Source organism: Ambystoma mexicanum, chromosome 2q, assembly GCF_040938575.1.
Source record: "Ambystoma mexicanum isolate Mex_15411 chromosome 2q, UKY_AmexF1_1, whole genome shotgun sequence".
In the NCBI taxonomy this organism is placed as follows: domain Eukaryota; kingdom Metazoa; phylum Chordata; class Amphibia; order Caudata; family Ambystomatidae; genus Ambystoma; species Ambystoma mexicanum.
In genome coordinates this window covers 629,120,831-629,146,853 of record NC_090924.1, presented here as the reverse complement: position 1 = coordinate 629,146,853, position 26,023 = coordinate 629,120,831, and the positions used below count along the sequence as shown (strand labels likewise).

The 26,023-nt window shown below is 44.8% G+C and overlaps 1 protein-coding gene across 2 annotated transcripts in view; it reads right to left on the bottom strand.

Moving 5' to 3' along the window:
- Positions 1-26,023, bottom strand: part of LOC138569646 (uncharacterized) — a 1,436,407-nt gene that overhangs the window by 809,783 nt on the left and 600,601 nt on the right. For both annotated transcript variants that reach the window (XM_069647797.1, XM_069647798.1), the window contains exons 20-21: positions 23,936-24,027; positions 17,288-17,457 (exon numbers count right to left, since the gene is read on the bottom strand). In XM_069647797.1, the coding sequence (XP_069503898.1) occupies positions 17,288-17,457; positions 23,936-24,027 (262 nt within the window). The remainder of the gene's footprint in view (positions 1-17,287; positions 17,458-23,935; positions 24,028-26,023) is intronic.

Sequence of the window (26,023 nt, the reverse complement as noted above, 5' to 3'; positions counted from 1 at the left end):
AGTTCACTGATCTTAAGTAAGAACACATTGAATTCTTTGAAAACCTTAAATCGTTTGCAAAGTCTGGAGGGAAGTGCCAAAATACATCTGCCGTTGACCACAACACAATCCTGGGAGATGATGAAGCGGACTACCCCCCTCTCGATAGCCCGATGTGGGGTGAAGTGCAGGGCGGTGTGCCGCCTATCAGCGGGGGCTTCTTGGGAGACCCTGCAGATGAGGTGCCCGCTGCCATGCAGGGTGACACTTCTGAATATGCAGTCTCACTCTCTCATAGACTTAAGCCGCTTATGGACGATGCAGGTGGTGATTGCAATGGCTGCGCTGGTGGTAGGTCCATTGCAGCATCCCAGGATCACAACAAGAAAGAACTTCTCACTCCTATGAAGCCCAGTGTCATGCCGTGTAAAGGTCACCTATATAACAAACAATAGGGGTGCCCCTGTGTGCGAGCGTGAGTGGGGGCAAGATATACTTCTTAAACAGAACCGACAAAAGGGTACTCACACTGTAGACAGTGCTAAATTCTGTCAAAAATTTGAATTAAATCTCCATATCAATTTAAGGCTAGTGCTTGCAAAGGCTAGTCACTAAGGATAAACCTAAGAAGAAGTCTAAAGTATGCTGACAATAAATTTATTGTTGAAAGCACAGTTTTTAATGGATCAGAATTTTTATACTTTTGACAAAAATGAATAAAAGCAATTGGAAAAAATTGAAGAAAAACATAAAACATAACATTCATCATGAATACATAGAGTACAAAAGAACAACATATTCATCAGATCACAAACGTGGATTGTTCAAGAGCATTTAATGAGAATAATAAAACAATCCTTGCAGGATACCAATTGTTCCTGCAGCATGGGGCCTTCCAGGGTGTATGAAAAATTACCCTGGTAGGTGTAGAGAAAAAGTTCAATTAGCTAAATTCGCATGTTTATCTGCCAACGTGTAGGAGGAAATCATAAACTCGTTCCCAAAGGGAACAACACACATAGATATCACGTTTCGGCGTGCCAGACTGACATCAATAGTAGAGGCCTTCCTCAGGGCAGGATTGGCATAATTTGATAAAATCACCCTAAAGGGGGCAGAAATAGAGGGCACATAGATTATACATACAAGCTTCTGTTGGGACAACTTCAAAGGAATGTCAAAGTTCAAGAGTAGTCTTTTAGTATGCGGAACACTCAACCAGTACAGATTGGAGAAGACGGGGTGGAGTCCGTGGGAGCTACTTTTCCAGTTTATTAAACGTCTTGCATGGAATAACAGTGCAACCTGGTATTAAGAAGAGAGTGAACCTGATTGACGGTTCTAGGCTCGCTGTGGGGCAGTCTGCCAACTGTATAAACAAAATTAAATTAAATTAAACCGGAACGGTGGGCTGCAGGGCAGAGAGGCCATAAAAGCTTACTGCAAGTAAATTACAGGTGGATAAAATCGTCTGCCTATACTTAGAATCAAGAAGAATTAATTGTGACTGTTCAAAAAAGTTATATATATATATAATAGTGAACACCAAAGTCAGTGTAAAGTGTGCAAAGAGGAGAGAGACCCAAAGGAATGGCAATAGACCTGAGGGATACCTTATATAATTGTACTCCAGGTGGGGCTGGTCCATGGAATCAAATAGGAATGAAAATACCGCTGGTATGGTAAATGTTGGTCAAAAGAAGGCACCACAATGGGTGCTGTGGAAGGAAGCACACCAAACATAGCAAAAATGAGGCGTGGGAAATGGCAGCATGTAAAAAACATATAACAGCGCTATCAGGATTAGGCACCAGAATAGAGCTGAAACTGGCCCCGAACCTGAGGCGAAGAGACCCGTGTGGCATGTGTAATTGACAACTCACCAGTAGCTGTGAAAGGGGGCTCAAGGAGCAGGGCTCGCGCAGTCAGAGCCAGCGGGAAGAAAATGTCACGTCATGCTTCAGGGAGACGGATTGCCGTGAGTCCCTCTCGAGACTTGCATGTCGCGGTAGGGTTGTCACGGCAACCACGTTCCGAGCCTAAAATAACCCTTATGGAGGGTGTGTCAAGCGTCCGGCGTCAGGCACTCGGAGCAGGGAGAAGGCTCAAGCTGGAGACCCAATGAGAAGGAGGGCAGGGCAGTGGCCGCGATAGTAAACAAAGTCCCTCCCAAAGAAAAGCCGTGCGTAGCTGGGACCCGGCTTAGAAGTGAAAAGTTGCTAGAGGGTAGTTGGGGGGGGTGAGGTGGGGGGAGAAAGGGGGAAGGGGGACGGGGAGTAACCTTTACAGAGGATGCATCAAGCGTCCGGCGCTAGGCGCTCGGAGCAGAGAGAAGGCTCAAGCTGGAGAGCCAATGAGAAGAAAAAGGGGGGCCATATTGAGGCAGCCATCTCAGGTCGTGCAAGCTTCAAAGAGCTTGAGTCAGACAAACTGGAGGAGGTACAGGCCCATAATCACAGGGGCATATGTGCAACCACAAGGGTCCCAATTAAAGATTACAGATTGTTATATTGGAGGTATGAATTCCTCATTGACACCATTGCGAAAGGTATCACGTCGATGGATCCATCTGGCTTCTTTGGACAAAAGGCTCGTCAGGGCATTGGAGGAGTTGACAACAACATCAACGATCCACCAAGTCATGTCATCGACAGAATGATGGAGTTCCAGGTAGTGATTTACCAATGGTGCACTCATGGTTTTACAGCGAATCCTTGACCGGTGTTCGCAAATTCTTATGTGCGCAGCACGCATAGTCTGACCCACATATCTAAGACCACATGGACATTCAATGATATACACTACTTGTTTGCTTTTGCAGTTTGTCATATTGCGAAGAGTCCAAGGTTTGCCATTCACCAAAAACTCTTTAGTTTTTCTTGTAAACTTGCACGCGGTGCAATTGCCACATGCAAAGTGGCCCACTGTGCTTCTTAGGTTCCATAGACCCACTCTAGGTGCAGGTTTAACAAACCTAGAATGTACGAGGTGGTCTCTTAAGTTCTTGTCACGCTTGAAAGCGAATCTGGGGGTTGGCTCGTCCTGCAAGCAAAGGCGAGTCAACGGCCAGTATTTAGAGATTAGTTTCTTAATTTTTATGGAATGGGTGCCATGTGTAATGACACAGGTGATCCTGGGGTGGGCATCAGGAGGTTTGGTTTGAGGTGCCAGTAGTGCCTCCCTATTGTAAAATCTGGCCCGTTTTTTGGATTTAGATATGATGTGGCGTGGATATCCTCTCTGGGTCAGTCTGTTATCCAAATCATGTGCATGATGGTAAAAGTCCTCAATGTCACAGCAGTTACGTCTAATTCTAAGGAATTGGCCAAAAGGGAGGTTCTCGCGGAGGTGTCTCGGGTGGTCACTAGAGAAGTGATGGAGGGTGTTCCTATCACTTGGTTTTCGAAAAAGGTTGCATCTAATCCTTGTGCTTAATTTCCAGGTCCAAAAAATTAACTATGGTCTCACTAGATTCCATGGTAAATTGATTGTCTGGGTTGACATTTTTCAGCCAAGTTAAAAAATTGTCAAGGGTGTCTTTCGTGCCCTCCCAGATAAAGAGGATGTCATCAATGTATCTTTTCCATTGATGTATATGACTTCTGAAGGGATTAATGTCGGCAAGAATGTTTATTTCCTCAAACTCTGCCATAAAGAGGACAGCTAAACTGGGTGCGAAAGTCGCGCCCATTGCCGTCCCTTTCGTTTGAAGGTAAAACTTGCCGTCAAAGTCGAAATAGTTTTTTGTAAGGGCCAGTGTGAGTAGTTCAATGATGAACGGGATAGGGACTCTATCCTGAAGATCATATTTCATCAATTGTCTCCTCATACACTTGATCGCTTCAGCTTGTGGTATGCTAGTGTACAGGGATTTTATATCCATGGTTACTAGCAGATGTAAATTTGGATCAAAGGGAAGGTCCTCAAAAATCTGGATGGTGTGGTTTGTGTCTCGTAAGTATGTGGAAGTCATGGCACTCATCGGTTTCAAGAAAGAGTCTATAAATTTACAAACTGGTTCTAGGATCGAACCACATCCAGACACGATTGATCTGCCCGGTGAGTTGACACTATTTTTGTGGATCTTGTGGAAGGCATAGATGGTATGTACCCTCCCTTGGTTGCTGATTAAGAACTCAAATTCTTTTTTAGTGATCCAGTCTCTGTCCCTTGCATAGTTCGCAATCTTAGTGATCTCATTGAGAGTGGTCTTGGTCGGATCTTGTCTAATTTTGGTGTAGCTACTATCGTCAGCTAAGAGATCATTTACCATTTTAAGGTACTGGGTAGATGTCATCAGGACAATCCCACCACCCTTATCCGCCAGTTTTATAACCAGTGAACGGTTTTTTGATAAATCTATAATGGCTTGGTTTTCCTCTCTGGAAATGTTGTGACGATAGTTCGATTTTTCTCTCTTGAGGGTGTGTAGGTCTTTTAACACACACTTCTCAAAGGTTATAATTTGAGGAGGTACCTGATGGTCCTGAGGACAGAAAGTAGAAGGCGCGTGTAACCCTGAGTCTGGTTCCATACGCTCGTACTCTTGGTCTTCGAAAAAGGCTTTAATTTGCACAGTGCGAAAGAACTTGCGCACCTCCATTTCTGTCTTAAACCAATCAGTTTGGTGGGTGAGAACATAAGAAAGGCCTTTCGAGATAGCTGATGTTTGTGTTTTAGAGAGGGTGAAATTGGCCAGATTAAAAGGTCCCCTGGCACACTGACCTCTCCTAAGTCATGTGTTGCTTCTGATTGGGTGGAAATGGGGATAATGTGACCAGTGGGTGTACATGTAATATTGTTTTAGATGCGCTGGTGCTGCTGAAGAAGCTTTTTATGTCATTTATAGAAGTATGTGGGAGCAGGGCCAACATGGTGGTGTCGCCACGTGGTGCGTAGCGCGACACAGAGGTTGTTAAATTCTTGGAGATAGCAACAAGTATAGTCACTGATGTTAGTTCTAAAGTAACTGGCCTGAGGCCTAATACCAGCAACGCAGACAACATAGGGAATGACACTGTTAATCCCTGATACCCCCCGCACCCTACAAAGGGCATCAGGCTTCAAGCCATATAGCCCATCCTCTTTATAACACAAATGCACTGCAGCTCTTAACTCCAGTACAAAGGGCACCAGGCTCTATGCCACATAGCCACAAAGCCCCCTCCCTCCATAACACAAATTTGTTGCAGCACTCAATTCCACCGCTCATGTCGATTCCGATGCAGCGTGTGGACAATACATCTAGTGCCAAGATCATGGAGGGTAACTCAATTCATGAAACTGGCAGACTGGCGTTTAATTTTTGCCCCAACGGTGCCTCCCCTGGAATCTCTATACTACAGTCTGAGCAGAAGGCCCTTGATGGGTATGGTAGTAATAGAGGGCAGGGCCCAGGGGTTGGGGGGCTGCATGCATGGGGTCTTATTTCTGCATTAGGTCCTCAAACAGGCCTCAAACCAGATAGAAACCAGAATGCCTCATAAACAAATGCACTCATTGGCTTCGTGCTGAGCATGGCTATATGTCTGTGAGTTGTACTAGACTGCATCTGCAGAGAGGAAGTGTTTTTGATGATATACGGATGGAATTTAAGGAGACGAGAGTGGCCTCTGGCCTACTGGGCATTGATTTAAGATATTATCCCCCACCTAATTGCACGCTAGAAATTAGCTTGCATCCTCCGCGCAGCACTGATCAGTCCTTTGAGTACGGAGTCCAGCATTCCCTGTTATCTGAAGCCAGAACGGTCCCACTGGGGATAACGAGCTTGGGAAAAACTATGTTGCTTAAGTAATTATTGGTGTTATCTGTTCTTGGCCTGGAATGTATGGCATGATTTCTGTGTTTATGAAACCATGGAATTTAATATATTACTCATGCCTACTCAGGATTACTCATACTCATGTCAAAGGATTTTTAGCATAATCCTAGGGAGTTTTAGTCAGTCTCGGGAGGATAGCTCAGGGGCAACGTGCTCACCTTGGAAGCAAGACGACACGGAGCAACACAGGTTCGATACCCCGGTCTGTGCCTAGAAACCTCTGGGTATCAAGCACGTTATAAATGACCTATCATTTAATTTAGCAAACCGACTTCGCATTTTAGTATTAAGATGCGCTTATCAGTGAAGTGGTCCCTAATTCTGAAGGGTTTTTTTGTTTGCCATTTGTAGATGCTCCTTTTTTAGGACATGTACAAATGTGGTGTTCCACCTACCATTGTCTTAAATTTGTTGTTGATTGAAATGTCATTGTATCATTATGTTACTGTTTTGTATATGACATAGATGTACGTTTATGGCTGTTCGGCGAAATAAAGTTATTGAATATGATGATGATGAAATAAATAACACTGTTTTAATAATTTGATGTTTTTTATTTCATGTATAGAAGTGAAGTCTGTGTAAAAACCTTCCCACACTTATTTGTTTGAATGTGATATGAATGTTATTTCAAATGGTGTTTTTAATGCACACTCTTTTGGCTCTCATTAAATGACTACAGAGATGCTGTAAGAAAAAATATATGTGAATGTAATTGGGTCTGTACCTCTGGAAGCCTCCTGCTTTGAGAAAACCCATATTGGGCCCTCACGCCATACATACCACACATTTTGCAGTGCCATGCTTCCATGTACAACACCCATGTGCTTCTCGCTAACCGTGCCTCTGCACAACCAACGCAAGTGGACCGCCCAGTGGTACAGAGTAGACATATAAAATAGCAATGACATTACCTGGTGCAGTGCTATGGGTAGACCACTGACCACCACAGGTCCTCCAATGAAGCATAGCTAGCGGCGAGGGCATCAAAGCAGTCTGTGTTGAGTTCCTAGTCCCTATGGTATGAAGGGTCGCTTTCGTTTTGGAAGCTGCTCTCCTCACTGCTCTATGGGAGAGGCACACAGGGTTGTAAGGCTGTTCCACCACTTTGTGCAACAGACACACATAATGTTGACTCTCCTCTCTCTGTGTTAGTGGTTTTAATATTCAGGCTCAAGAAGACTACTAGCACATGTTATCATTGTGAGCTTCTTGCGGTTCATAGGCTTTATTACCATCACTGCAAAAGCGATCAGAGTAACTATCACCACAAAGCGCCTCCACTCCACTGCTCCGATTAGTCCATTGAAGTTGGCATTGTCATGTAAGCTGCTCTATCGTGTTAACTCTCCTGTTATCGTGGCTGATGCAAAAGTGTCATGAAAAAGTCCACTTAAATGTGGTGTTCATGTATTGTAAGGAATACTAGGTGATCAGTATGAGACACAGCGAGGCTACTCACATTGAGTCAGACTCGATAGCTTTAGCAGCATTATATTCGCTTTCAGGCGCTACACGAGCAGTGGGGAAGCTCAGGGCGTCAATGCACGTTCAAATAAGTCCTGAGCCAATACTGCAGCTGCCGTGGATCCGCAACTCTTCCCAGCTGGCACATTTCAGGCGGCTATGCATCCATCCGCTGAGTAGCTGCAGGTGCGCTGCATGTTGTGGAACCAGTCACATCAAGAAATCCTTACAGAGGGAAAACTGTTTGCAAAAAGGATGTCTGTTTCCCTGCAGTGAGTGCCATAGTGGGGATCCCTGAAAGTGACTCAGATGTAGGTGGGAGGAGCCAGGTGGTACAGCCTGATGATGCATGTCCTTGATGACTGTGCACTTCCTGAGATTGTTCTTTCAGCTGCCTCTGCAAGGCATATTTCACATGTTGACTGTGTCTGGGTGCCAGTAGTCCAAATCCTCATCCACGTGTTGTTGAAATATTGCCAAGTTCACATTAAAGCAGGTGTTGGGAAACATTGGTAATTATCTAGAGCCTATTAAGTCCCTGTTCATTCCTAGTATGGGTGCATCCCACCTAACTGTGCTGCATCTGCCTGGTGTGCTAAGTCAAAGGGCCTCATTACACGGTAGGCGGTAAGGGTTTACCGGTACCGGTAAGGGCACTGGTACCGGTAAACCCTTACCGCCTTACTATGAGGTCCCTTTGCAGGACCCGATCTTAACGGCTGGTGTAGACCAGCCGTTGAAGTTGGGACCCGCAAAGGGACCTTGGTGCTAATTACGGTACCGCAATTTGCGGTACCGTAATTAGCTCCTTCCCCATTCCCATTGAGCCCTATGGGGCAAAAATGGGAATGGGGAAAGGCCCTGGAGAAAGGGGGAATTACCGCCCCACCAACCTTGGAATGGGGTGGTAATTCCCCTTTTCTTCATGGTGGTACCGGTATGGTACCGGCGGCAACCATGGTGCTAATAGCACCATGGTTTACCGCATAACGTGTAATGAGGCCCAAAGTCTTTTATCATCATGTTGGACCAGTTGAGTTCTGCCAATTAAAAAAAGAGACAGAACTTCACAGGGTGACAGAGAGTTCACGCTGGCATGATTGATTGTCTCCTCAAATGACCACAGAACAGGATACACAATAGGCAGCATTTGCAACTGTCCATGTTGGAAAAATCCCTAATCCAGTGGTCACCCGTGACTGCTGAAGTAGACACTAATCGCACTGAAGTGATCATGCTGTGCTGCTCCTGCAATACATTTTGAAATAAGTGCACAGTTTCTTCGTATGCGACTGAATAAACATGACATCCGTGTTTGCCTAAATGTGCACCTGGGCACGCAGAGCTTTTGCGTGGCCTACATGAAGAAAGTCACATGTTGGATGTGTGTGATGATCTAAAATATGGCCTATGTTCATCTGGGAAAGTTAGTAAGTTTGTTTGTTTTTATTGTTTGTTAAGTACTATAATGTCATTTGCACATCTTTAAGATGGTGGCAACACATCCAACAGAGTACAATTTACAATAAAACAAGTAGGACACAATAAAAACAACACATGTACGTGATGAAATACAGGATAACATATGATGAAATAGCAAAAAACAGGCAGTAATCATGATGTGGAAACAACCGGGACAATTAAGTACAGCTTAATAAGAGAATATCTTTGATTTAAAAACACCAAGATTAGTCATAGCTCTTAGGGATACTGGAATGGCGTCCATAATGTAATATCAGCCACCTGTAGAAGAGATTTGCCCATGCATACACTTTATTGAATCTGGAAACGAAACGAAAGGTGTTAAGGTCTGTCCCAGAGAGTAAGGTTCTTAGAGGTGAAAGATAGGCCAGCAAATTAGTAAGCTAGCAAGGGACCATGGCCCTCATTACGACCCTGGCGGAAAGGGTTTTACGCCAGCGTAATGCATGGCGTACCTTTCCGCTTTACTACGAGTTCCCGTAGCGCCATGGTGGTTTTTTCGCCTGGTTTTTCCGGGCGGAAAAATCCATGGCGCTACGGGACCTGTTGTTAATTACGCCACCGTAATTTACGGTGGCGTAATTAACGCCTTCCCCACTCCCATTATACCCTATGGGGCAAAAATGGGAATGGGGAAGGGTAAATGGGGATTGGGGACTTACCGCCCCGCCAAGGTCGGAATGGGGCGGTAAGTCCGCCAACCCCCATGGCGGAGTTGGCAGCTCTGCGCCATGGACCATGGTGCAAATTGCACCATGGTCCTCCGCCAGGGTCGTAATGAGGGCCCATGTCATAAATCCTCCCCCCCCCCATGTAAGAGTGATCACTCTGGCCTCAAAGTGATATTTAACTGATATCCAACAAATGCTCTTTCTATCATCAAATTTATGGACACATTTTCTTAGAACAAAAGTAATGTGAACAGCTCTGTTTTGAAACGTCCCCTATCTGTGGCACAGCGCAACAAAAGGATCTCAGAGCCTATCATCTTGCTTCCATCCATATACCTCTCTCAAACAACCGTCTAAAGCTGCAATAGCATTGACATCACTATAGAAGTCAAGCAAAATGTGAGTGCCATTGGCATGCACCTGGCACCTTAGACAACATACCAAGATCAGCCAGGCCCGGGGGGACATCTAGGCATTAAAGAGATGAGGGGACAGTGCCGACCCTTGAGACAGAGCAGATTACCAAGGGAGGACATGAACATAAATTACCTAATTGAACCTGTTTGCCCTTCTCTATCAGGAAGGAGCACAGCGGTACAGCGCCTTACCCATAATACCTCCCGCTCCGGTCAGACAGTCCAGGAGAATATTGTGGTACATGGTGTCAAATGCTACAGATGCGTCCAAGAGTATCAGGGATGCAGGATGGCTTCTATCCTTAAAGAGCAATAATTTCTCCCAGATGTCCATGACTGCATTATCTGTACTTCAAAATGGGTGGAAGCTAGATTGGACATATTCTGGAAAGATGTGTTCCCCTAAATGATCCTGAGATTGAACAGTAACCTCAGATTCAATGGTTTTAGCTATCAAAGCTTACTATAATTAGTAGTTTCTGAGGGATCAAGACTGCTCTTTGTCAACAATGGAAGAAACAGAGCCTATTTCAGGGGTTCAGGAAGAACACCTGTTTGAATGTTTGAAATGAAGCATTCATACAAATATTAAGGTCATGTTAAAAGCATAAAAGAAAATCCTTGGCCGGCTTTGCCAGCAGAAGATCTAATTGAGAACCAGAACGCTTCAATGACAAAGCACGCTCAAGTGAAAGCTTCATTAGTTACCAATGATATCACCGATTCAAACAATCACACCTTTCATTATATATTTACATAGACAGTTATACAGCATACAAGTATGCAAAATAGTATAATAATTTAAGTGGTAAATGACAATTAATTTAACAATAATACAATGATAAAATCCAGGAACATTAAGACTATAATGTCCCTAAATGATAACTCGCAAAAATCACAATTATTTAAATTATTCAATAGTATCAATTCAGCATTAGTGGGTATTTGACAATATAACAACTCTGAAGAAATGCCTTCCATGCATGGTGGCTGACTTTATACCATGCCATACCATTTCGAAATCAGATCCAAGACAAAATGATATGCCTCTTCTAGTGTTCCAACAACAGATGGTCTAAGCAATGGAAACAATCAGTGATGGGCACACAAACATGAATTGTAACATTGTCACTTTATGGTGATCTCACCGCTACAGAGCATATTATTATTGCTTGCACCTTTCCATGTCCTGACCAATAAGAGTAAAGGAATGATTTGGAGGTGGAATTTGAAACATAAAGTTAATAGTAAATTCAGAGACATTTCTTCGAGATATGTTTGAAACCCTGGGTCTGCTTTATTTTATTTTATTTTATTTACTTTATTTATTTGAATTTATAAAGCGCCCAGCGGCCCGTAGGCTTTGTGGTGCTGTTACAGCCTATTGACTTAGTACAGGTACATTACACAGCAGTTGTAGAGATTTGGGGAAAAAAAATCTTTACGTAGGCAGTCGTACAGGTTAGGCATTGTAGGGACAGTTAGTTGAATAGATTAGTTTTTAGCACCTTTCTGAAAACTGTGAGAGATTTTTCATGGCGTAGGTTGGGTGGGAGTGCGTTCCAAGCTTTGGGGGCTAGTACGTCAAAGCTCGTACCGCCCGCTTTGGCTCTATTGAAAACTGGAACTGATAATAGCTGGGAGTATTGGTCCCGCCTTGGTCTGTGGGCTGGAGCAAGGTGTATTCTTTCAGACAGGTAGGCAGGGGCTGTCTGGGCAATGCATTTGTGAATGATTGTGAGGGCTTTAAATGTTATGCGTTCTTTGATGGGTAGCCAGTGGGCATCTTTTCTTGCCTGTGAGATGTGTTCTCTCCTAGGTATACTGAGGGCTGCTCTGAGGGAGTTGTTTTGTGCCGTTTGCAGTTTGTTAATGTTTTTGGTGGAGGTGCCTAGGAGCAGGATGTTGCAGTAGTCAAGTTTTGCGCCAATGGTGGCTCTGGCGATGTTGAGGCAGTTGGTTGGTGATAGGTGTGGTTTTACTGCATTTTTGTAGTGAGTGCAGCTGAGGATGAGATGGCGCTGACTTGCCTGTCCATTGATAGGGTGGCATCAAGGTATACCCCAAGAGTTTTCACTGCAGTGGAAGCTGTGATAACCGTATTCTCAATGTTGAAGGAATTATACTTGTCATTCAATATTTTTAGGGACTCTTTGGGGCCTATCAGTAGGATTTCATTCCCCCCCCCCCCCGTTTAGGCAGGCCTGGATGCGTGCATAAGTCTTTTGGAGTGTGTTAAGGTCTTGTTCATAGTTCCCAATAAGGGGCAGAAGAATTTGTGTGTCGTCGGCATAGTTGGTAAAGGCTATGCCGAATTCTTCTAGGTCGCTGAACAGTGGGAGGGTGAAGAGATTGTATAGAGTGGGGGTGGTACATGATCCTTTTGGCATTCCACACTCAATGGGGAAAGGGGTGGCTGAGGCATGATCGGAGAAGACCCTCATCGCTCGGCCTTCCAGGAAGGAGGTTATCCAGGCGGTGGCTTCATTGGAGAAGTGGACGGTGTCCTTGAGATGCTTGCACAGGATCTTATGGTCAACCAAATCAAAGGCCGCCGAGAGATCCAAGAGTAGGAGGAGTGAGTATTTGCCTTTGTCCATGGCTTAAAGTAATTGAGTCCAAGAGGGCTGATTCTGTGCCATGACAAGGGCGAAAACCGGATTGTCTTTTTCCTAGGATATTGTGGGTTTCTAGGTAAGATTGAATCTGTAGGTATGCAGCCTTATCCAGGATTTTTAACAGGAAGGGCACTTTAGTAATTGGACGGTAGTTGGTGGGGGAGTCTGGGTCAAGGGTGGGTTTCTTTAGTAGTGGGCGCAACCACGCTTCCTTAAGGGTGAGTTGGACGGTACTGTTGGTGAAGGAGGCGTTGATAAAAGTGGTGATGAATGGGGCTAAGGCTGTGGTGCAGTCTTTGACAATGCTGGCTGGGCATGTGTCCCCTTTACATAGCGACGGTTTGATGTGCTTCATGATTAGTAGGACTTCTGGGATGGTTACTTCCCCGAATGAAAATGGTGTGGGTTTGTTAGTGCCCTGTTGACGGTCTGTAGCTGGTGGGGTGGGAGATGGGTAGAGTAACTTTGGGCAGGTTGTCAAATTGGGTCTTAATTTCATTCTGGAGTGTTTTAATTTTGTTTAGCATGGCGTGTTGGATATTGTTACACCAGGTTTCGTTTTTCTCAGTGGGTTGCACAGCGGTGGGGAGGATGGTCAGCTCGTTATAGATCGCAAATAATTCTTTGGAGTGGGAATTTGATTTCTCAATTCTGGAGTTGTATGTGTCTGCTTTGGCTTTGGAGATGGCTTTACTTACCGGGCCATCTTAAGATTACCTTAAGGTTATCATATATCAAACAAAAGGCCCTTACACAGCTTAAAATAAGCAGTTTTAACTAAACGTATATCATTTTCCACAAGATCGCCTGGGCATGTAGGTCTTCTTGGTATACCAGCCAAGGGTTCTGTTAGTCATGACAGTGGCTGCCACAGTCCAACATCATTCACTTACATTCAGATCTTCCTGGGTGTTTTTGAAACAGATTGTAATTGGAAACCAATTATCTGGCAATAGCAGCATAACTTTCTGTATGGGTACTGTGTTTTGTCTGGTCTCTGCCTTTGCTTTGTCCACCTCTCCTTCCTCTGTATCAGTGATATTGTCCAGTTTGATGTCATGGGCGTCCAGAAAGATATGTTACATCCTACTTAGTACTTAGTAGAATAATGTTTTGGTCATAATTGTCTGCCTTTGTGAACCCGGAAAGGAGAAAGGAATTTGTGATATCCTCCTCCACTATCCAACATGTTGCTTCTCCATGACTTCGAGGTGAATTAACCTGTTCCTCTTACTAACATCAAGCCAGTCAGTTTTGTTTCCTCACAAAATAATATGTGTTTTAAACTAAAGCCACTCACTGTGATTTACAAATTGTTTCCACAAAAATAACATGGGTGTTATTCCTCTGTTGTATACACTAAATGTTATTGGTCTCCTTTGTAACCAGTGATAGTGATTTTCTGTTCCCTCCCAAAAACAGTGTGTGTGTTTCAGTCAAATAAAATAAGTTTATAACCACCCAGTTCTATTCAGTAAAGGTAATCACCCTCCTATCAATCTGACACTGTCATCGTCTGCTCTCTCATGCACAAATGATATGTGTGTGTGTGTGTGTGTGTGTGTGTGTATGCATTTAACTAAACAGTTGCCTTTATTAAATGTCATAGGTGTTCTCACAAATCAATCTTTGTGTTTTTGAGCACTTGCACATAAATCACAATTCTAATTATATTCAAGCTGGCTACTGTGATTTCTGGTACCCTCACACCAAAGAAATTAATGTATGTAATCTCACAGTTTTATTCTAAATCTGTAATCAACGTCCTCGCAAGTCAGTGACTGCAGTTTTCTGTACCCGCTGTAAGGGTGCAGAAGTATTTTGTGGACACAGAATTGGCATACTTGTTGGAATAAACATTTATTAAAAAGGAAATAACGAAAAGCCCTACCTGTCCCTTTGATTAAGAGGGGTTTCCCTGCCTCAAATAAATACTAAGGATGTGGTCAAGATTTCCATCCAAAACAAAAGGTTCACCACCTGTGTTGTAAATCTACTTCCGATCCTTACACTTGTAAAACAACAAAACTATTAGGCTCACGTTCTTGGTCCAGGAGAATGATTCCCTTCTGCTGGACAAAGTCTTCACAGTACTTGTAATCCTGAAGGAATGACTCCTTGCCCCAGATTAAGTCTCTCTTCCTAAATGTGCAAAGCAAAGTCCCTGAGTGGTTCAAAGCAAAGTTCCAAAGTGCTCAAACTTAAAGTTCCAATGGATATAAAGAAAGTTCTCTTCACCTGTCTTCCTCTTAGATTTTCAGTGTGCCAAGTGGATGCTCTATATTCTTGGCTTACACCAGCAGTTTCTTCTTCTCAGGTTTTCACATTTCAGCTGGCAGCCATTGTGTACTCTCCTGCCAGGGACTGTCTTGGGTCCCGAAACCCTGTGTAATATTTTCTCCAAGATGGGTTCCAAACCCCTTTTCTTTCTCTCCTTACAAAGGGGTCCCAGACCCCCTTAACTGATCCCAGACCCCTTTTCTGCTGCTCCTCATACAAAACAAATATGGGTCCCAGGCTGCTCCAGTTAATAGTGTGGCAGACTTGGCTCAGCGTCCTGCCAAGTACTGTGACTATGAATATGACTGATGATATGATCTTCATAAGGGTGTGTCTCCCAGACCGGTTTCTTGGTTTCCCCTCTTGGCCTCTTGGAAAACTCACTCTGTTTCCCTGAGCTTTCTTTCTTCCCCTGTTTGGCTGGGTCAGGGTTGCCCATGACTCCCTTCTTCCCCAACCAACCATCCCGGTCACCCCTATACCTTTAGGGTCTCTTCCGGTAGGCTTTGGTCAGTCTTGGGATATTTCTGCTTCAGTTTCTGGCTTCTGCAGTCTTCTCCACTTCTCCAGTGTGCTGCAGTCTCTCTGCAGCACTTGGTTCCTTGCAGCAAGCGCGTCTCCTCTTGACCACGCAGTCCCTGGTTTCACCCGCCTGGACTGCTGCTTCTCCTTCTAGCAGGATGGTTCTCCCATGTTGGACCGATTTGGAGGCACCTCTGTTGACTCAGCAAGCCCCTGTTCTGCATCCCCTTCTGTTTGCCAGCAGCTCAAGCATTCCCCATGTCTGTGGTTCCTCCAGTGAGGGCAAGACTCTTTGTGAGGTCCTTCCTAGAGGGATTCTCCTATGCTTCCTCCTGTCCTTAGCACTTTACCTGTATGCAAAGGGTCCCCCTCTCTCTGGCAGGGACTCTGGCCCACAGCACCCTCTCCTGCAGCATAACTTCCTTGCTCCAACACTTCCTGGTTCCCTTCCTCTATTTCAACTACTGTTGAGCCTATAGGAAACCGGCAACCACTAGACCTCTCATTGTGGTTCCCATGGAAAATCTCTATGCCTCAGCACCTCTCCCTCATCTCAGTATTGATCTTATGGCTCCCTTGTGGGTCAATGTAGTGCTTCCTTGTCGCAGTACTGGGAAAGGGATCTCCACTTAGGTAATTCCTATTCGTCCTTGTCCCAGTACTTACTAGAGGAATGTTAGGGTAACAATAACTCATGACCATATTAGGGAAGGGTTTGTTGTTAATGTTGAAGGAATGGGGTCTAGGGTCAGGTGATTGGCGGGGATACCGCGTTCTAATGATGTGATAATCACTGGTCCCACGGGGGTGTCCCCTCCCATGAGATCCACCCGCTGAGCACCACTGCCAGGGGGACTATCGGGCAGCGGCCTCACCTCCCTGGCCCCATGGGAAGGGACTGCCCCTATGGAAGCAGTGACAATAACCTTGGATTCATCACACTGCACAAAAATCCCAGAACGTTTCATATTATGTCAGTGAATTGGATTTTCTGCTTCTTCACTTAAAAATTCACTTGTATAATTAGTCTGTTTTATTCACTGAATGTAATCAGTCCCAACTCAAGCAGGTCACTACATGTAGTCTTTTATCTACTCCCTTTTGAAAATAGCATGTCTGTTCATCACAGTGAAGATAGCCACTGTGATGTTCTTCTACTCATTACACAAGTAATGTGCATGTATCACACACAAGCCAGTCCCTGTCCTGTCAGTCCCTGCTCCATCACTCTGAAATATCTTGTGTATTGATTCAAGACAGTACCAATAGGTTTCTGCTGCTTCATCACAAAATATTTGCATCGATTTATCACAAAGAGACTTTAGTGGGATTTTCTGCCCCCTCACTTAAACAATCACATGTGTAATTACTAGTATTGTGTGTGCAATTGGTCATTCAGTTGTATTCACTGTCTTTTATGTATGTCCTCTGTGGCAAAGCAGTGATCTTTTGTGCTTGTTTACAAAATATCGTGTATGTTTATCAGACGTACGCCTGTGATTTTCTGCCCCCTCACCCAAATGTCATGGCTGTGTATCATACTTAAGCCAATCACTCTAGGTGTATACTTTCATTCTCTCTCTATCTCTCTCTCTCTCCCTCTGTCTCTCTCTCTTCTTCTTCTTCTCTCTCTCTCTCTCTCTCTCTCTCTCTCTCACACACACTCAAGCCAGTCACAGCGATTTTCTGTTTTTTCACCCCAAAAATCATGTGTGCTTATCACAGTGACATGTCACTGACCTTCTCTAATCCCTCACCCAAAATGCCATGTGTGTATCACACATAAGCCAAACACTGCGATTTGTTTTACTAACTCACCCAGAAGCCTTCTGGGTAATTTGTGTTTCACACTCAAGCATAACTGTGAAAATGTTATGCCGTCACCCCCAAATGAACCATTACCATATGCATTATGTATTACTCAACACAGTTTCTGTCTATAAACCACGATAGCAGGCAGCGAATATTGACACAGACATTAGAAATCCAATGCATCTAAGACTAGCACACAGAGTGCAGTGTTCTTACCTGCAACACATAGTTATATGCAGCTTCAAGCAGGTACTGCTGCAATCCCTTGTCCTGCTTCTTCAGTGTTACTGCTACTTTTGTGGGCGCAGACAGTGGAAAGGGGAGATCACTGCTTGCATCACTGTATGACATTTCGGAGCATAACTGCCATCCAAAGAGCTTAGAAACTGGAAGAAAAGAGCAGGACATGAACTGTTAGAATGCTATCTATTTGAATGAGTGAAGCAAGTACCTTCATTACCTCAAACCACTTAGAAATAAACCAATTATAAACATGGAAGGTGAATGAGACATCACGAATGACCTCTCCCATTCCAGATGTGACATCATGGGGGTCCCCCAGCAGTCCCGCCCTAGCAGAAGTCCCACCCAAAAGTGACATCATTGGGGATACTGTGAGAAACGCAAAGGTGCCTCACTTACTAGTCCCCGGGGATCTGTCATCCAGGTGGCCAGGACACGGCCATCGCTATTGGATCCAGTTCCTGGAGGTGCACCAGTGGGGGAGGATCACCTGGATGAGGGCTCTTCTGAGAATGGAAGTGGGACACCGAAGAGTGAGACGCAGTATCCCCTTCCTTATGACACCTTTTCCCCATCCTACCCCATAGGATATCTAGAAACAATACCCCCCCTTTTACAACACAAACACTCTCTTACACCGTAACAAACACTAGACAAACACCAGAGCCGTTTACCCGACACGTCCCAACACAATTGTCAGGCAGAGTCGGCAATTGCTGATAATTACACACACCTGACTGCCCTTTCCCTCCTCCACAGGGATAAAAGGCAGAGCACGAGAGTGCACTACGAGCAAGGCAGAACGCACGAGAAAGCAATTATTCCCGGCCGGCAGTTCAAACAGAGGAGAAAGGCAGCGATACCTGAAAGGACGACGAGTAGGGAATTGCCCTGGCCCTTTGAAATTCAGACCTGCAAAGCCTCCGAAAGGGAAATCATGGAGCCCTCCCACGCTGATAGCCAAAGCGGGGAGAAGTGCTTGCCACCATGGTGCCGTCCTTGACTCCTGAGACAAGAACTTCTAACAGTTCAGCACAGCCAGTGAGTCGGAGAGGATTGATGGTAAACCGAACTGTGCTGGGACCAAGGTTGCAGTTGGCAAAATTGTTGAACAAATAACTTGTGTATTTGAACTTTGAAAGAAACCCCAGTAAAGGTCCAGAGGCAGAGTGGTCTGGCGCTGTGGGCGCTCATTCGAAGGAGTCTGACCGGAGTTTTTTGGTTTTCTTTTGTTGGAACTATGAGAAACAAGAGGCCTTAGGGGAGGCCGGCATGAAGTGTCAAAGTGGTCATACGAGGGTCGAGCAAAACCCTTCGTACCGTCGAAAGTCTTTGACATGTTGAGGAAACAAGGTGAACTGTGTTACTGGGGCAAATGTGAATATAACTGAGGGATGCCTACGAACCAGGGTAACCAGTAACACACCCGCAAACATTGTATTGATAGAACTGTGTAAAGCCTGACTGGGGACTGAGACCCGGACTTAGGTAAAGGGAAGAACCTAAGGGTTCCAGAGTGACTTTTGTTTGTGAACTGTGGCAAGTGTGAACCCGACAGAGGGATGCCAAGAGAAAGCTAGGGGAACGGAACTCCCGCTTTATGGTGAGATTGTGAACATTGTGAACTAAGGCAAGTGCGAACCTGATGGAGGGATGGTGAAAGAAAGCTAGGCGAAGAGAACCCTGCTTTTCTGATGAGATGATAGCACCATGAACTGTGTGAGAAAGGCTATGTGAACCCGACGGAGGTATGCCAAGAGAAAACTAAGGGAAGTGAATCCTGCCTTGTGATGAAGCAAAGTGAACTGTGTATTTGGTGTGTGTGGACCTGGCTGAGGGGGCGTGTCAATTGGGGGGAACAGTGATATTCCTGTGAACATTGTTCTTGACAAGAGTGAACCCGGCTGAGGGATGTCCACAGTGAATGGTCATTTACAAAGACATTGAGATGCTTGAATGTTACGTTTTGAATGACAGGCTGGAGTGAACCCGATTGAGGGAGGCTAACATTGCAAGAAGGATCAGAGCTCAGTTTGAGGGGGTCCAAGATTGGGGAGAAATCACCTGATGTGAAGATTACTGGAAGGAACTTTTGTTTTTGTTGTTTATGGCACATCAGGTCCTCCGAGGCAAGAGACTTTGAGTGAAAGAGACTTGGCCACAGAAGGCCCTAATATTTTGGAAATTAACTGTGAGCTTGTGCTGGAGAAGCCCAGAAGTGTGCTGTGATCAAGAGTGCCGCCTTGTCCCTGTGCTAAAAACGTGGGGAAGGGAGACCCCAGCTATACCATCCTGACTTATAATTTTGAGAACACTTCTTTCTTTTCTTGTGAACGTAATCCCACACTATTTTGTAACATAGCGGTAAGGATTGTCAATAGGTTTTTTTGTATAGGTCCTTTGTATTTGACTAAGACACCACTAGTACTGTATTATTATTATTTGATGGTCGTAACTTGCTCCCATCTTAAATATAGGTTTAGATTAGGCGTTTATCTCACCCATTATACAGTTTAATAAACACCCTTGAAGTGTGATCACTTGTGTCTGTCTTTACTGTTGCCACCATGAGTTCCTTACAGTACCCAGAAATCCCACCCCACCAGAAATCCTATCCTGCAAGTGACATCATGGGAGTACCCAAACGTCCCGCCTCTAGGTTGCGTGTAAGTGACATCACCAGTTTGACCCAGTAGTAATCTGTGTGAAGCTCTGTTTGGGTCCCCCCTTGCACCGGTACATGGGGTGACATGATAATGTGGAAATTATATAAATGTTGTTTTTGCCCTCCAAAGACCCGGAAGCGTGTCATAGGGTTCATAGTGTGACAGGGCACTGTGGAGAGGATGCAAGCATTAACCTGTGATGTTTGGGGGAGGTGTGATGCAGGTAGTGCACTTTTGACCCTGAAATGTGTCATGGTGCGACGGGGCACTGTGGAGATGATGCAGGCATGGTTTATTTTATTAATTTATTCGCATTTTTAAAGCATGCAACAGCCCTTAGGCATTGTGGTGCTGTTACATAAAGGCCTACTAGTTACATAGGATAAAAGCTTTCATGGTTACATGGCAGGCATAAGATACAGTGCATAGTATCGCTTCGTGGTTACATAGCGATTAGAATTTCATGACTTCCTTTCCTAAAGGTGGTTACACAGTAGAGATGATATGGGAAGGAGGTTACCTGAGGATTCTAGTCAACATTATGGGTTGGCGGGTGAGGGGTAGACTGAGGAGGGCTCAGACGGCCAGTGGTGGCTAGTTAAACAGAGTGGTCTTGAGGGATTTGCGAAAGATGGATAGTGAGGGTTCAGCTCTGAGAGAATTGGGAAGGCCGTTCCAGAGTTTGGGTGCAGTGTATGGGAAGCCAATGCCGCTGGCATTCGCTCTTTTGATAGATGGGACTAGGAGTTGGTTGGCAGGGTGGATTCTTTTCGGGCGTGTCGAGATGTTCTTGTGAATGGTTTCTGATAGGTAGGAAGAGGCAGAGTGAGTGATGCATTCCTGTGTGAGGGTGAGGTCTTGAAGTTGATCTCTCCTTTACTGGGAGCCAGTGTACATCTCGTCTGATCTGGGAGATGTGGTCTCTTTTAGGGATGCATAGGGCTGCACAGAGTGCCTTGTTTTGAACTGTTTGAAGTGTTTTTAGGGTTTTTCTGTGGCTCGGGTGATGGAAAGTCTGTTTTGAGTGGTGAGAAAGGGTTTTATGGCATTTATTAGTTTGGTGGTGTGAGCCGAGGCAGAGGCAATATCATTGACCTGGCGTGACATCAAGAGGGTTGAGTCAATGTGGACTCCAAGGGTCTTTACTGAAGTGGAGACAGGTATGTTGGTGTTGTCAATGGTGAAGTGGTTGTATTTCAGGTTGCCTTTGGGCAGTATTTCTCTGGGACCTAGGAGGATGATCTCAGTTTTGTCTCTGTTTAAGCATAGGTCATTTGCAGCCATCCAGGTGTGGATGGTGGTGTAGATCTGAAGGTGGGCAGCTGCGTCTTGGTCGTATGATCCAGTGAGGGGGAGGAGGACCTGGGTATCGTCGGCATAGTTCATGTAAGCTATGCCGAGCGAGTCCAACATGTCAAAAAGTGGTTTTGTGAATAGATTGTAGAGGGTAGGCACCGTGCGGGACCCCTGTGGCACGCCACAGTGGATGGTGGTGGGAGCTGCATTGGCCTGGTCTGAGTATACTTTCATGACCCTTCCTTCTAAGAAGGAGAGGATCCATGATGTAGCTTTATTGGAAAAGTGTGCTGCGTTGGAGAGATGTGTGCTTAGAATATCATGGTCAACAAGATCAAACGCAGCGGAAAGATCTAAGAGGAGCAGGAGAGCAGGTTTTCCCATGTCCATTATTTTGGTGATTTGGTTTTTTTAAAATCTAGGAGGGCGGTTTCTGTGCCATGCCCTCTGCAAAAGCCTGATTGTCTCTTACCTAGAATGGTGTTGGTTTCAATGTATTGTTGGATTTGGTTGTGGGCAGCTTTGTCAAGGATTTTGAGGAGGAAAGGGGTGGTGGTGATGGGGCAGTAGTTGTTGGGGCACATGGGATCTGGGGGAGGTTTTTTGATGAGCGGGCGGACCCATGCTTCTTTAAGGCTTAATGGGACAATTCCATGGTGGTACCCCTAGGTGGGTGGGGTAAAGGTTATATATACATGAGTGCTGGGAAGACATATACATCGCTCTTGAAGACTGATGAAGCCTGCTTGCACAACGCCATTGATACCCTGAATCATCAAGCGCTACAGCTACTACTCTAAGAATAGCTCAGGGAGTGAGGATTTCTAACACAATTGAAAACTACTACAGCCTCAAAAGCCCGACAACAACAACCCCTGTAGCTGATGAGGAAACGCAACACCCTGCTGGTAGTGCTATGGAGTATGAGGTTGATCTGAGTCTGCAACTTTTTATGATGAAGCTTGGTGCCACCTGTTTCCACTATCAAAGCTGCTGTTGAATGCTCTGACAGTGTAGATGCCGTTATAACCGATGCAGACTACATTGATATGGATGAGTCTATGAAATGTCTTAAATCACCCTTTTATGAGGACCTGGTTATTCTGGACGAGCTGTTTGCAGAAGCTGCCATGTCCCTTGGACAATAAGCGTGCCCCGATTAAGACCATCTGTTTTTGGGCGTCATTAATGCTGTGGAGATGGAAGCGGATTGTCCTGACCTGTGCAATTTGGTCTGTAGGAAAGTGTGTGTTTATGTCTGTGTGAACTATTGGTAAACACATATATTCAATGGTTACACATCTTTCTTTTAGAATTGCAGAAAACAGCATATAAAGTTGACAGCACTGAAAGTCAGCGGTCTTCATTCAACGCCATCAATTAAAGTCCAGCAACCCAAAGCTGTAATAGGTGTATTTGGCATGTGTTGGTTCAACTAGCACAGACAGTCTAGGTTTTGCCGTGCGTTGTCAGTACTGTTTATTCTGCCATTACTTGCAGAAGTCAGTTTTGGATCCAGGTCCTGAACGCCCCTCTGTTTTGTAGGATGTCTGAAAGGCTCATCTTTGTGTTGTGTGTTCACAGCGGTGCTGCTTCCCTAAGTGGAAGAGGGCAGCGCAACATTGCTCCAGTGTTTATAAAGCTGATGAACACGTGTCTTGGAAGCCCGATTCAAAGAGCGAGTAGTTATGGTAAAAAATAGAATTCATCAACTTTGGGGAAAGCGTGGGGGGACGTGTGAAACACGTCTTGGCCTATACAACTCCTGTTTCTTCACAAAATGTGTCCATGTTCACTTTGCCAACAAGTACGTGCATGGAACAAATACAATTCACAAAGAAAAGGCCTTATTGAGGGAGTCTGTGCACCTTATGTATCCACTATTAAGAGATGAGGTGAATCCATTGTGCGATGCTAGCCAAATTACTGGATCCCGCCCATGGCAGCAAAGAATATAAAACAAACACATATTCCTATTTTATTTCCGGGCAGTGAGTGGCTGGGGTTTTACTAAAAAGCTAGATATTTCCTTTTAATATGTGTGTTTTGCAGGCATGCTTTGCCTGCAGACCGTGAAGTAGTCATGATGGAGGAGGAGGCAGTGGAGTAACTTTGCTGAAAAAGGTGGGGGGGGGGCATGGCATCTGTAGAAAAGGGGCCCCAGCCAAATGAATGGGGACAAAATGGTGTGTCATGAAAGTTACGCGGGACAAACACCCCTACCCCCCCCTAAAATTACGCCCATGGGAGGAGGGTTGAAAGTTGAAAAGTGCTATATGAAATTATTAGCCCACTCACGGTAGTGGTCATTTGCTCTTTTCATACTTTAGGTGCATTGACTAGAAAGGTTGCAAAGTGAACCCATTGACTGGCGAGGGCAGAAGCGGGGTTTAGGAAGCTAGGTGGATAGAAATGATTCATTTGTGATTGGTGAAGCCTACTGGTAAAAGCTTGACTTTACTGGCATCAGTTCGGATAACTATGGCAAAATGAACCCTGAAAGATGCAAATAGTATTAGACGATATAGTATAAACAACATGAACATAAGAAATGCATAGGAAAAAAAACAGATTACAAGTAGACCAAAAATGATCATTCTTTCACACGGTATAATCTGCGAAAAATGACACACGCTTGAAATCACATAACAAACCTTACCGTCCTCACTAGTGCAGAGCTTGGTCTCTTTGTGACCTTTCGGGTCGTCAAGCTTGTCTGTGCCAGCATCAGTAACCAGATAAAGTCTGGAGCTGAAAAATCAGGGAACAGCACAAAGTCATTTATAAACATGGCTTCTTCATCATTTTTCGCTTGCCTAATGAAACTTTGTCAGCACCACGAGTCATCATTTATTCATATTCCGTGCAATGCGCTCAGGTTTTAAGACTAATCTAACATCACGGTTTTTCAATTTCCTCCGTGCGATCAAATAAAACACATACGGTTAGGCCCTGCCCCAAACATTACCGTCAAACTTGACCAATTTACATAAAGAAATAACTATTTCCAATATTTAAACACTATTTATTTTTACATTAAACTATCCACACGGAGTACGACAAGCCTTCCAGACAGCACTCTGCTCTGAGCAGTGGCAGTGCTGCTAAACTCCATTGCCGCCATTTTGCGTGGGAGTGTTCGCACGGTTGCACGCAGTGGTGAAGTGCATCCTCGTGTTTGGTGGAGATGCAGCAACAGAGAGCCATGGGCTAGATTCGCAAAACTTCTTTTTGCGCAAGTGATGAGTTGCACTAGTGCCCAAAAAAGGAGTAGCTCAATCCAGAGAGCCCATCTGGATCTTGTTCACCTCTTTGCGCGTTTGCGAAAATAAGGGGTCAACCAGAATCCACGCACAGATTGTGCTTTTAGATATGTCACTCAATCGCCTTTCTTGGAGTGATAGCAACATTGGGGCTGCATCTCTTTTGGCCCAGCCTATTCTTGGGGATTATATATTGTCTAGCATGCTCATTGTCTCTAACCTATCATCGTAGGCTACTCTCCTTACAATTAACAAACATGCAAGGTGTGTGGAGAGTCTTAATAATAATTTAGCACTACAAACCGTCAGGCATCTGAGCGCTGCTTATTATTACCCACGGTGTGTGGTGTTCATTTATCCATTTGTCGACCTGGGAAGGGTGAACGGCTGAGTGTGGCCCTGCTGGGATTCGAACTTGCGTCAGCAGGCTCTGCACAGATGTCAACGCGAGCGCTGGAATGGCCCTAAAAAAGTTCACCGGCACGCGTCTGACAAATTTATCAAGGATAAGAAAAGGGCTGTATGTAAAGAATTACGCGCAGCAGCACATTCGCAACGACATCCGGCCAGGTATGCTAGCAGGGCTATCGTAGATGGCTGAAATGAATAGGTTTTAGGTAAAGTCAACTCAATGGCGGGCTTTGGTTTATGCGTCCCATACTAATAACATTACTATGTATTCGTAAATTATAAACAGAGACACACCTTTGGTTAGAGATATAAATGGTGTTTCGAAACAGGACTGGAATATGTATCTGGAAATATCTCTTGTAGGCAAAACTGAAAATACTATGGCTGTGAACATCCCCGCTGATTGAGAAAAAAAAACTAATGACATCCATAAGTTGATTATGGCCAAGAAACCGTCCCGAGCCCCTGGCACTGATGGTATTTGCAACCTGTTAATAAAGACAGATTCGGAAGTCTTGGCAAATGCTTTATATTGGCTGTTTCGCTGGATCAGTGCGGCACACAATTCTGTCTTCCTGGTGGGATAGCATTATTGTCCCAGTTCTAAAAAAAAGGGAGTCACACGGATCTAGGTAATTATCGTCTGTTGGCCATGTTAGATGCCCCGGCTAAGAACATTGCTAGAGTTATCTTAGAAGAGCTAGGAGCATGGGTAGAGAGCAATAACATCATTCCATCCAATCAAATGGGGTTCCGTAAGGGTCTTAACACCACCACAAATGGTCTAGCCTTGGCCACCATAATTCAGCGGGTCTGGTTGATATGCAACATTCCTGTATTCGTGGCCTATATCGACTACAGCACAGCCTTTGACACTGTGGACAGGAGCAGGTTATGAGGAAGCTGCACAGTGGGAACATCCCTCTATGCCTGTTAAAAATTATCGTATCCCTACATGAGTGAACAAGGGTTAAAGTTTGCCTCAACCAACTTAATGGGCTAACCAGTTGGATACCAACCCAGAAGAGGCTTAAGTAGGGGTGCAGTTTGTCACCAATGCTATTTAATTTTTG